General features: G+C 45.1%; 1 protein-coding gene and 1 pseudogene across 1 annotated transcript; both read left to right on the top strand.

The window, feature by feature from the left end:
* Positions 1 to 9,378: 9,378 nt before the first annotated feature.
* LOC133911695 (uncharacterized) lies at positions 9,379 to 10,153 on the top strand. The gene has a single exon (XM_062354062.1). The coding sequence runs from the start codon at positions 9,455 to 9,457 to the stop codon at positions 10,007 to 10,009; it is 555 nt and encodes a 184-aa protein (XP_062210046.1). The 5' UTR covers positions 9,379 to 9,454; the 3' UTR covers positions 10,010 to 10,153.
* A 1,600-nt stretch (positions 10,154 to 11,753) lies between these two features.
* On the top strand, positions 11,754 to 12,744 carry LOC133910911 (pentatricopeptide repeat-containing protein At1g55630-like; annotated as a pseudogene).
* The last annotated feature ends 693 nt before the right edge of the window (positions 12,745 to 13,437 follow it).

Raw genomic sequence — 13,437 nt, 5'->3', positions numbered from 1 at the left:
AGGTTTCAATTGAATTGGCAGTGTTCAATGCAATCATGAACTTGAAGAGCTTCCCCTCAACTAGCAGACATCTTAAAAGCACTTGATCATGGGTCTATAGTGGTATGAACATCTCCACCATGCCTCTGCTTTTCTGGTCACATTGTATGTCAGGACTTACATCACCCATGATTTCCACTTGCGTAGGCGGCGGCCTTGATAGCAACTTGACCCACACCATAGCAGCAGACAAACCTCTGGAGCATCATCGAGTTGGAGGTGGCCACGAAGGCTTCTGAGCAAACAAAAACACCATCCTATAGAAACCTCACCAGCTATCTTGAAGGATGGCCATGGCATTGGCCAAGCCACTACATGACCACACCTGATCTTCAATGGCAAATGCAGCGGCCACTTGAACCACTTCACCAGCAACGGCAACCAAACCATTATCATCTCCTCATGCACACCCAATGACACATGGAAATAGTGGTAAGTCCTCAACAACTCAGGAACGTACTCATCGCAGCCATCAAGCCAATCCTTGTTCCCGAACGCAAACATGTCAGCTTTGCAATTGAGAAAGGTGCCATGACTATGAAGCATTTCGTCTAGCACCCAGAGTGCACAAGGGCTAGCCTGCACCAGAGATGTTGAGCTTGAAGCTACGGAGGTACAAATGTTGACGATGAGCTACGTAGAGGTCGGTGATGATGTCGGTGCAATGCCTAGAACATGCATGTACGTCGGCATGCCGATGGTGGAGTCGAGGCATTTTGACAAATATGCATGTTCTAGGCGCTGTACCGACATCATCACCGACCTCTACGTATCTCATCGTCAACATTTGTACCTTCGTGGATTCAAGCTCAACATCTCCGTGGCTTCATGTACGTGCAGGCATTTCGACGAATAGTTGGCGGACGTGTCGAGCTCGCCATGGCGTCGTGGCTGCTCGTGATCGGGGCAACATCGAGCTCCTGGAATGACCCATACTATATGTTGAGCTGACAACAATCATAATAGATATACCTTCCATGTAAATCCCCGTATGCTTCAGCAGCTTCATGCTTTGATCGAAATGCAACAAGAGCCACCACACGTTTTGATCCACATACATGTACACCTCCACCACCACCCCAAATGGAGCAAACACTTGACAAAGCACCTTCTCAGTGATGGGATAACTAACCCGGAGAATGGTGACCTTGAGAACACAGCTTGAGGACCTCCAATCGCTTGTGGTCATTTCATCAAACATGTGGTGGACACCAAGCTTGTAGTAAGGGTTGTTGAAGTAATCCAGGCCCAATTCAAACATACTGCTCATCTTCATCCTCCACGCCATCTCCATGCCAATACTCTAAAGATTCGAATGGATCTGATTACCAATTTGTTAGCAACCAACCTCCTTGATTCAATCACAGCAGCACAAATACAATAACAACCGAGTTCATGATACAAATATGAGTGGAGTTGTGGATAGTAGCAAGCTAGGGAATCGGAGAAGGGAAGTGCAACTAAGTTCTACAGAGGAACGAGACTAATCATAGAATTGCAGAAGGAAGAGAAGTGGAGAAGCTAAAGGAAGAATAGACTAAGGAGGAAGAATCTCAGAGAGAAGACCGGTTCTGGTATTATGTTCCATGTCCCTTCAGGTGTGGCTATTGCTCTATTTGTAATGGGGCCACTCTATTGTGTGGGCTGCGACCCGCAGCGAGTGCGTCTCGGCCCGTGACTCGGTTCAACCGATCCATATGCATAAGAGATCATGACAGACTGGTTTTTTTACATGCGCCTTTCAGTTAGGTATGTCTGTCAGCTATAGCTCGTGTGGGTGATGCATTGGAAGACATTGTGTTCAACGTTTTATTTTCTGCATGTATTGAGGTGGCGTTGATGTTTTAATTATCGAAAGGAAGATCATTGACTTCATACACATACTGTACTTGCATGATGAATATAATAAGTGAGAGCCCTAAAAAAATGTAACACGTGAGAAATTCAGTTTCTCAACTCAAGTTTGCCCTCACTACTGACCAGGAACATTGATCCATCCATCCATTCTTGTGAAGCTGTTGTCAAAGCATGCATGCATGCCATCCTACAGCCAGGGCCGGACCTATCAGAGGTCCAGCGAGGGCATAAGTCCCTCCTCGAATTTTTATTTTTCAATAAATTTTAATAGACTTATACATTTTTTATAAAATTGGAAAGGCTTAGTCACTATTATGCCCCTACTCATTTTTGAGTTGGGTCTGTCTCTCCCTACAACGCAATTAAGGCCACTTAAAAAGAACAGAAGAGCATGGACAACAGTAACATTTGGACAGCTATATATGTTTCCTTGGGGCCCTTTTTCCCTTTTCCTGAGGGCTTGCTCACCAACCACGTACGCTTCTGAATAAATTAAAACCAACTTGTTAATCTTAAACATAGTTTAATTTTGACTTTTTACCGTAAAAGAATTGATTTCAGGCGATCCGTCCAACCAGGCACAGACACAGGTGTAAGTAAATGTAGTGGCTCTCATTGAGATGACCTCTTGAGGTAAATAAGCATTGCAGGCACCCAGCACTCTTATTATTATTACAGCTGGTTAAATAGTGAAAAGGAATGTTGAGATGGGAATGCTTATGCCTTGTGTATGTTCTTCATTTCTACCGTACCTGCTGCAGGCTCGATCGATCTCATGTGCCGTACGTTGCCTCACTGGCAGCTACAGTTGACTGAACTGGACTTAATTCGCTAGATTGCCAGTCTGAATATGATCGGTGGTGAGATGGGAATTGCAGGGTTACAAAACAAATGCCGTTGCTATTTAACATGCTTCTATTTTTTTAAGACGACGGCGGATGCCATCATAGTTTTTTTTTCAACCTACTGCTAACAACCTCTATTTAGATCTCGTCTTATCTATAGCCTTTTGTCAATTAACTTGGGCTTGCTCCCCCACCTTTTGCTTGCCTCCGACTATCTTCTTTGCTAACTTATTTTTGTACTCACCGTTCTGACACTAGCTTATTAGGGATCCTTCGCCTCCCGCAACCAAAGACGCTCTTATACTCACCTTCTCCTCCAAACCGACTTATCTCTCCCTAAAGCTTCTCTAACCCCGATGACAAATAAAACCCTCATATAATCCCTATCGGCGACAACGTTTTCTCTAAACACCTAGAATTTAGACACGTTCACAGGGCGCTGGATTTAGAAAACGTGCAAAACAAATCAAGCAGAGTTAAAAAAAAAATACAGACAAAAACTGCGAGGTGCTGGTGCATCACATACAGCTGACTCCTCTCTTTACAAGTATGCAGCAGCGACAAAAATATAATTTGAAAAGGAAGAAAGAAAGAGAGATAAAGATGCAAGTGTACATGTCACTCGACTGTACGTCCGTCGTGGTCAGGTCCACAGCTCGTGGAACAATCCCTTGTGGATTGCTCAGCAGTGGTGGGGCCGACCACCAGAGGCAGAAGAAACCAAAGGACCGTGTCTGGCGGCAAGGTTCAAGTTACCGAGCTCCGGTCGGTAACCGAAATCTCGCAGTAATCATGTCTACTGGTCAAAAATTTAAAAAAAATCGGAGAAAATTCATTCGGTAAAATTTGAATTTTTATGAAAAAATCGTGTTTTTGCCCTCTCAGCAACCGCTCGGTTTTGGTCGGTTACCGAGCGGTTTGGATCGGTTACCGAGCGATTTTCTCGTATTTTTGATTTGGTCGGTTACCGAGCGGTTTGAGTCGGTAACCGCTTGGTTTTCTCGATTTATCGAGCGGTTTTATCGAATTTCAGCGCAGTTCAACAAAAAACCTAAAAAAGGACTCAATCTTGTAAAATCAATAACTAATTCATCTGAGCTTCAAATCAAGTGAAACAAATTTTGTTGGCTTCCTTGTAACATTATCTACATGATAAAAGTATTTATACTCATAAAAAAGTTCAAAATTTTCTGTGAGAAATTTTATTTGTTAAACCAAGTTAAATGCATAGTTTACTCTTTGCTAATCCAAAAATCATGAAACTAATTTTGTTAGTCTTCTTACATGATCCTATATCTTTTAAAAATACATAAACTCATGAATTAGTTATTGTAACATTCATGATTGTGTAAATGTGTTGCGACTAGATTAATTCATAACTGACCCATCACACCTCAAAAATTAGTGAAACCACTTTCATTAGCTTATTTATACTATGATTTACGTAGAAAAAAAATAATAGTAGACATGAAAAAGTTAATTACAGTACTCTTTCTTAACATATTCACTTTATGCTTGTGAACTTTGTAAAAATCATAGAGAATTTAATAAAACTCTAAATAAAGTGAAATCAATTTTAAAGATTCTCTTAAAATACGTTTTATACCAGAAAAATATGTGTTTGCATGTTACACTTTTTCTTAACGTGAGTTAATAACTGAGCCGCACGCTTCAATTTTTTTCAAACTTTCTCCCCATAGAATATAATGCAAACGACATTATTTTTGAAATTTTTTTCACAGAAGGTCTTAGAATTGTGTCTAGTTTTTTTAAAGATTTTTTTAAATTTTTTTATTTTTTCGAATTTTTTGAATTTAAATTTCGGTTACCGTTCGGTTTCTGAAACCGGATCGGACCGAGAAGGTCGATAACCGCGATTTTTGGACGGTTATCGACGGTTTTTTAACCCTGGTCTGGCCCCGTATCTCTTTGCCGAGTGGGCCCATGTTGCTGCAGAATGCGCGCTTCTTCACAACGTCAGTGACTCCAAGTACATTTCGCGATCTTTACACATCGATGCAATGCATAGCTAGCTACATATCCATGGAGAAAAAGAGCAGCAAGCAAAATTATTTCCTTTTTGCACTAGGCAAGTGGAAATTGCGTGTTCTGTTTTAGGCATCGATTGCCATTACGGTGTGATGTGATTATCTATATAACCTCTTTTAGATGCTGTCCTGTTTGCTCAGTCGTTTTTTGTAAACCATATCGAAAGAGGGACATTATTGCGTTCAAACCACCATAAATATATATTTACATGAGACGAATAATAGGCACAAAGATTCAGCCATTAGATGCCCGATTTTTCTCCCAAAAATGCTACACTGCATGAGATTTAACACAACAACCGTAACTGGACGGACCCTTAGCATGAGGCCACTCGGGCAGGCAGTTTATAAGTGAGGCAGATCAAAGGAGTGTAGCGAACGCGCTCGTAGCGTATTGGTCGTTTTGCTCACCGACGAAACGGTCGGTCGGGAATTCGACTCCCTGCTTCGTAACGTGGCTTGTTCATGTAATTAGAATTCTTTCTACGAGTCTCGAGCACTACGTACAAATATATATATATATATATATATATATATATATTACCGATGACCATTATTTGACCCAAATCATCTCAATGCAGGCTCATCCCATATATCTCATAAGCTGCATTTTTTCATATTATTTTTAAATTTGCGACGTTCCATAGGAATCGAACCTATGACCTCCTACTCGCACATATAGCCAACTTACCACATCTGCTATCACGTAGTTGTAATGGAAACTGAATATTTTATTTTTTTTAAACTTTTTTGCCAAAGGTCGTTAGTAACGCGACGTAACCATAACCCGTCACTAATGAATAATTTTGCCAACTTTCATTGAGGATTATAATTTGATAGGTGACTCGGAGTGTATTCTGTAAAACAGGTATAACTTTTGCATACGGACTCTGATTTTAACGTTTTTTTTTCACTTTACGGACATCTAAAAAAAGTTTCTACACCTCGAAAGTTTCTACACCATTTTTAGAACGTGCGCTTGTATCCATAGCAGTCATATCTTACATTAAACTTGCGCAGAAATATACAATGGTTCCTATTCTAGTATTGCTAATGTGAGAAAAAATAAGAGAAAAATAAAATAAAAAAATATTTACAAATACCATCATTAGTGATTAGAGTTGATCATTAGTGACAGGTTACAAGTTGGCTCATCACTAATGACTGGCATATGACAACCCGTCACTGATGAGTGGATCATTAGTGACGAGTTAAGTTGTGATCTGTCACTAATGACTAGCCTAGGACGACCCGTTACTGATAACCTTATCATTAGTGATAGATCATAAATTGACCCATCACTAATGACTAAGTTATCAGTGACGGGTTATTCTAGGTCAGTTATTAGTAATGGGTCACAACTTGACTCGTTACTATTATCATCAGTGATGGATTATATTATGACCCGTCACTATTATTATCAGTGACGGATCTATATCTGGTTCTAATTAGAAAAGATATTAGTGATGCGTCTTTATTAGACCTGTCACTAATAGAACATTGGCGACGCGTGTTGAACAGCCGTCACTAATACGATGTCTCTTTTACTGATTTCTTACGTAGTGGAGTGCCTATCATCATAATTGGAGCATAACATGATCATCATTTGCGGAGCTGGAGGCTTTGTAATTTTTTTAATAGATATGTATGTAAGTTGTAGCTCTAATGTGTATCTTATAATGTATGGATGTACGTGTATTAGATGTAATATATGTTTAGGTACTATAACTTATTGTCAAGGCTTAAAAAAAATCAAAGTGTACTCTTGAGCAGTACCGAACAATGTGCAAGCGTGAGCCAAGCTTGCCATAGCACAGTTCATAGGCTAGACTAGACATAGGTGCCCTAGCATGAACAGCTTGATCTGGTCCAGATGTGAATTGTTTAACGCACGACCAACAGACAAGTTGATTCTGTTCGATATTAACTCTGGAGGAGAACAAATAAATTTCATCCAACGATCGATCTTTCAAGAAAGAACACAGAGAGAGCATTCCATTCGACCGTCTTATACACTATGCATGGTTTTTACTCAACGTGCCACCTGTCACTTCGATCAACCTAACAGGCAGTGGCTCTCTCCCTTACAGTACAGTAAAGCTTTGCAAGAAAAAGAACAGGAGCATTATGTTCTGCTATTTCTTCAGATTTTTCAGCAGGGAAGATATATATTACCGTACGCAATTTCTCCCCAGCAGATCAAGGCAAATGAAAAGCCGGACAGGATAGGTCTCTGTCCAGAAGCGTACGAGATGCTCGGCGAGGACTACGCTGGTGGTATATATAGTCCAAACTGTTGCATCGGTTGAGATCAGGGGCATGCATGGCCAGCCCAGGGCCCAGGGGCCCTTCCTTCTCCGATCCATGTGACAGCACAGTACCCAACTGACCACCATGTGTCCTTTGCCATGTCCCAGCTTGCTTGCCTGCCAGCGACGCAGAATGCGCGAGATCGATCGGCCGGTCGGTGTGTAACCGGCTGAGGACCACCGTGCCCGCGCCTGGTGCGCGCTGCTGCGATGGGCTTCGGCGTCGCGCGCGGCGCTTCGGCTGATCAGGCGGGAGGGACAAGCGGAGCTGGAAAGTATCAAGTGGGTCGCGTAGAAAAACTAACCAAGGGCATGCAGTGGCTCTTCAGCGATGGCCGAATCCGCACATGAATCGGCGGCTAAAGTCAGCCCGCCGCGGCGTGCTCCATCGTTAAAATATACGCGGGCGCATCGCCAATTCCGTCGCGCCGGCGAGTTTTTTAGTGCTTCGTCGCAGGGAATGAGAGGGAATAAGAGATCCACAGGCATGTGTCGCCAACTGTCCCAACTGATACCAGTAGCATGGCACGCATGCACACACGCTAAAGAAAACGTACATGACGTGATACGGATAGGAATTTATATAAACGGATCCTCTCTGCCATTGCCAGGTACCGGCAGAGAGCGAAACATTGTGCCCTCTCTCCTCTGTTGATGTCGAACCTGTAAAGGCACGATCTTCAGTTAAAAAGAGAGCTTACCGATGTCGAACCTGCAACGACCTTGATCAGTTATGACAATGTCGTTGCTATAGAACTCGATCGAGCTGGTAAATGCTAAGAGACTACTGGGGCGTTCAGTTCCCGGGCTAGCTTGCCTCGTCTTGCCAAGCCAGACGAGCGAATCCTTGCCGGGCTAGGAGAGCGAAATTCGCTCTCCCGCAGCAGCAAGGTAAAACCTTGTCAACACAGGCCTTGAGACAAGCTTGCCGTCCATCCAAACGAATCGCTTTCTCAGTATCCTCGCTCGACAAGACGAGGCGAGTTTTGCTGGAGGATCCAAACACGTCCGACTTGTCCGGCTTTGCGTCGAGCTGTTCGATCGATGTTACCTAACGAAGCGGGGAGGGAGGCGCGCATGGACTGACGGACGGACAGGTGTGGCGCACATGGCGTGTAGGGAGATGTCTGCCCGCGGCAGCGAGGCACGAGGCCGACCGTCTGGCCGTGGGTTTCCACACCACATCTGAAGGAAAAGGTTGGGAACTCTGTGGCTCGATCGATGAAACTGCGTTCTGGGTCGAGGTCCCGCTTGTCCAGGGAAAATTTCCTGCAGATCTCTGCTCGCCGCTGTGTTCTTCAAACTACTCATCCTTTTGTCAGCTAATGATCTATGATGGAGAAGCCGGAGGGTAGGGTGGTACTGCATGCTTCCTTGACGAGTGAGCTCTGGAAATATAAATAAATCACCTAGGTCATTCAATGTGCAGCGGTATGTATGACGAATGATCCGCTCGTCTGAAGTCAGTGCCGCTTCTTCAAGTGACAGTAAAACAGCATTGTACGATTGCAAACCAGAACTCCAGATGGCAAGATCATTCTCGTCGATGCGTGGGCAGTTGCATCTCAATGTTGTAATGCTTTCGATTCTCGTGCTAGGTTCCTTTGTTAACTGCAATTGGTTCAGAAGAAAGTTCTCCAGTTTTTTCCAGTTTTTATTTTTAAATCCAAAAATTGCAAATATATGTATCGTTTTGAAATTTTGTACTTTTATACTCTTGTCGCCCATTGGAACATATTGTCTTTTCAACGGATAATAAGTTTTTTCAAAAATGGTGTTATAATGCTTCTAAAATTCAAAATATTGTCGAAATAGTCATAAAAAAATTTGATACTTTTTTGTGTGTGTAAAATGCTCTCGCCTAGCTCTTAAAAATTTCAAACTCAAACAATTACTTGTACAATGAGAAATAAAAAGGATAAATTATAGGTAACATGTCATCCTTCCCACAGACAGCATGAATATAGAGTTGTAAAATTTCAAAACAGATACATATATTTGCGATTTTCGGATTTAAAAATATAAAAATAAAAGGGTCACTTATCTGAAACTGAATCAGTTGGCATCACACATGGTAGCTGTAGTCCACAGACAGAGAGCCCAAGTTTGGAGCCCAACCGTGGGCCGGATGGTGAAACGGTGTAGACAAGCAATGAGGCCCAGATGATATGTGGGCCCAAAGCTCAAGGCTGTGCCGGTACAGAAAACTCATGGGTCTAAGGAGGCTACGTGTACCAATACGACTCCTCCACGTGTCTCCAACCGCGCGAACGATAACCACCAGAATCCGGAAGCTCCCACCCGCGCGCGCTTCCAATCCCTCCACCACCAACCCGAGATAATCCACCGGCGCACCATGCTGCCGATGTCCACCGCTGCCGCCGCCGCGGGCGTGTCCTCCATTCTCCATACGACGCCCTCTCCGGCTCTCTCCTTCCTCAAAACGCTCCCACAAATCAGGCGCTCAGCGGGCGCCGCTTCGCGACTCGTCGTCGCGCGGGCCGCCGCCTCGGGCGCGCGCGGTGGCGGCGAAGGCGGCGCCGAGACGGTGTTCTTCGACGGCGGAGCCCACTACGGCGACCTCGCGGCGAACCTGCTCCTGGGGCTGACCCTGCTGTGGCTGCCGCTGACGCTGGCGGCCGTGTCCCGCGCGTTCATCCTGCGGTACCGCTTCACCTCCAGCCGCGTGACTGTCGTCTCCGGGCTGTCCGGCGCCGACCGCACCGACTTCCCTTACTCCTCCGTGACGTCCGTGGTCGTCGTGCCGCGGTTCATCGGCGAGTGGGGCGACATCATCATCACCCTCAAGGACGGCACCAAGGTCGACCTCAGGAGCGTACCCAGGTTCCGCGAGGTCGCCGACTACTGCCGCAGCATGGCCGCCGCGGAGGGCTCCCTCGCCAGCCAGTGAGCGGTGAGGTGAGGGCAACGAGGCTGTTCAGAATCGGAGGGGATTTCCAATGTCTTCTGCTTTGTTCTTGTCTATCTGCAATGCAAATGTATCGTCATCTCGAGTACGAAAAAGTAATGCTTGATGGTTCCTTCGAGTTGCATATGAATCATCTTGATATGATACCTAGAAGTAATCAACGAAAATGCTCTGAAACAAATGGTACCCCAGCTTAATCACATCACAAATTGCTATTTCTTGTCAGATGTAGTACGAGTTCAGAGGATTGTGTGTTTTCAGACTGCAGATCAGAATTATGCCTGTGTCTTTTTACAACGTGATGAAAGACTTCTCGGTGGAACAGGATATGCTATCATTTTGAGATCAGATCAATTTTAAAGGGACCTAAACTGGACTAGTATTAATGATCATGATGCACTTATCATAGAATTTCATTTTGATGTCTGGCCGTGGAAACTACTGTCGCACACTGGTGTTTCGGTCAATCTGAAACCACCGCTAAAATAGGCAACTTTTTTTTAAGGTACGTAGACACGTACACTACCCACTCATATCACACGCATATACACACGTACACGTTCATATACATGCTAGAAGAAAATAAGAGGTTTAAGACCTTCAGTACACGGAAACGTATAGTACCATTAAACATACATACATATGTACTCTACCTAGTATAATCTGGGCTCAACCTAAACGCGGATAAGTACCTGCGTCTAGCAAAATTCAAACGCAGATAGATTCATCACTCACCTGAAGACTTACCAAACTGGCTACCGCTGGTTCTCGCTAAAATAGGCAACTGGAGGAGTGCAGGCTATACATCCCTATACATCCGTCTATCGGAATAGGCAACTGGGCATCATCCACACTCATGGGCCGGCCCAACAGATTCTCAGAAGGAGATCTTTACTTTCTTCCTCTCTTTTTTTTAAACCATTTACATTTACATTTTTCCTTTCCAATTGAAGTTGTGCACCCTCTCCTAAACAAATCTTACTATTACAAAACATCTGATTATCAATTTAATAGACTTTAACAATTAGTGACAATAATAACTATTATATTTAATATCTCTATTTATTTTAAAAATATGTAATGATTTTAACATCAGACACGACGTCCTGCCCCCTTTTCCTCTCTATTCCTAACATGTGGGTCCTCCTTCTCGTCCGCCTGCCGCATCGTGCGTCTGCTCCGCCAACGACCTCCGCGCTCCCATTACCCCGCCCCGCCTGCTTCCCCGTGGCTTCCTGCTCACGTCCTGTGACCTCCGCGCTCCCACTGACCCTGCCCTCGACCTCCGCACTCCCACTGACCCCGCCCGCGACCTCCGCTCCCTCGTGGCCTCCCTCTCTCCAGCCCCCAACAAATTCGTCGCTCCAGTCTCCACACCCTCTCTCTCTCTCTCTCTCTCTCTCTCTCTCTCTCTCTCTCTCTGGGGCCACCGACGCCACCGGAAGCCCTGATGCCCGCCTGCTCCGCCCTGCGCGCCCAGTTGTCCATGCCGCGCCACCGGGTCGAGTCGCCCTCGCAAGCGGAGAGCTCCCTCCCCATTCTCTGCCTCCTCGATGAACGTGGAATCGAGCGCACTCCCTCGACTCCTCCTCTGTCCTAGAAATGCCGCACTCGTGCCCCGTCATTGGCGTCACCACTTGCCACCACCCTTCGGACCAGACCTCGCCACCACCACCACCTCTCTGCGTGGCCGCTAGCTCGATATGCGCTCGAGCGAGCTCTCCCTATGATCCTGGGCGCCCACACACCTCTGCTCTGAGCAGCCCGGGGGCTCTCCGCCCGGCTCTAGTCATCGCGGTGTCTCTTCGGCGATGGTTCAACACGCGGCGGCGAAAGCCCCTCGACACTGGAAATCGTGATGCTGGCTGCATCCGCGAGGGAGGGAACGAATTGGCAGGCCTGGATGTCGGTCGCTTCCCGCGGGAAGTGCATGGTCACGGTTCCAGGAGGAGATAATTCATGGATGTGAGGCTTCAGGCAGACATGATCTTCAGGATCTTGTTGCAGGATGGCCTAGGGTTCAGCGCCCACCAGACGCTTGATGAAATGCGCCCCAGGGTGTCAAACGCGCTGGTGAAGGAAGTGTTGTTCAGGATTATCATGTCTGTGGACAGTGTGAATCGTGAGAGGTACCCAAAGCTGACGTACAAGTTCTTCGTGTGGGCAGGGCACCAGGAGGGCTACCGGCACAACGCGAGCATGTACAACCTCATGATGAAGGTCTTTGCTGAGTGTGGGGAGGTCAAGGCGATATGGCGACTGTTTGAGGGAATGGCGGACAAGGGGCTGCCTGTCTTGGCCTGGACGTTCCATCTCTTGATATGTGCATATGGGAGGTTGGGTTGAGGCGGAGGAAGGTGGAGAGGTTCATCAAGTTGAGCACTTTCAACTACCGGCCATTAAGGAACACATTCAACGCGATACTGCACACGTTTCTGACAATAGAGTAGTACTTGTTGATCAAGTGGGTTCACGAGAAAATGCTCCTCGAGGGGCACTTGCCTAATCTATTGACGTACAATGTGGTGATGCGTGCAAAGTATATGCTCAGGAAGCTAAATCAGTTCCACAGGTTGCTTGATGAGATGGGGGAAAATGGGCTTACGCCTGACCTCCATACTTAAGAAGACAAACCCCTCGCAGCTCTCAATTAATAGATCAGAGAGGGATGGTTGTTTCTGTTGAAGATCATATTTTCAACACAATTTCTTGGTTCTTTTTTAATCAAAATTGGGTGTTCTTTCCTGTTTTAGTCCACATAACTGGAGAAGAGCTTGCAGTACAAGTCTTTCTTGCTGAATCCAAACATGGCATCTAACAATTCATCACAGAAATTAGATGCGAAGCATGTTTGAAGGACCACGACGTTATCTCTCTCAGGTTGACATGGGTTTCTCTCATTGTTAAATCAGGATCCAACATTTTTACCCATCTGAGGACTAAGGACGATGTCAGTTACCTGATGCAAGTAATCAGAGAGCTAAGGTAAGAGCTGCTTAATCACCTGGTGTTCAATATTGTATGCTCTTTCCAGTAGGGGAACGATGCTAGAGAAATCAAGAAAACGACCCTTCATTGACAATAGGTACTGCTGCAATCTCAGTTCTTTTACCTTACATCTAAGAAAAATTTAAGAATTGTTTCTTTACTGTCTGTACAATCTGAGGCTCACTCCTATTTGTTTACACATGCCAATTTTATGCTTCTATATCTACAATAACAGGGCAGGTGTGCGTAGTAACGAGAAAGTGCGACGAACAAAGGAAGCCTCCTTTTGTTCCTCTTCTCATCTTTTCTCCCATGTTTGCTGCTACAGAACCTTAATAGGATCCTATGTTCCTAAGTAAAAGAGTAGTTGTAATATTTTTAAAATTTTCTACATTTTCTCTTTATTGTTGTTACGAGGCAAA

Source organism: Phragmites australis, chromosome 3, assembly GCF_958298935.1.
Source record: "Phragmites australis chromosome 3, lpPhrAust1.1, whole genome shotgun sequence".
NCBI lineage: Eukaryota > Viridiplantae > Streptophyta > Magnoliopsida > Poales > Poaceae > Phragmites > Phragmites australis.
This window is presented reverse-complemented; position numbering and strand designations above follow the sequence as displayed.

Excerpts from the sequence above, each read along its gene's own strand:
- LOC133911695 (XM_062354062.1), top strand. The coding sequence starts at position 9,455 with ATGCTGCCGATGTCCACCGCTGCCGCCGCCGCGGGCGTGTCCTCCATT.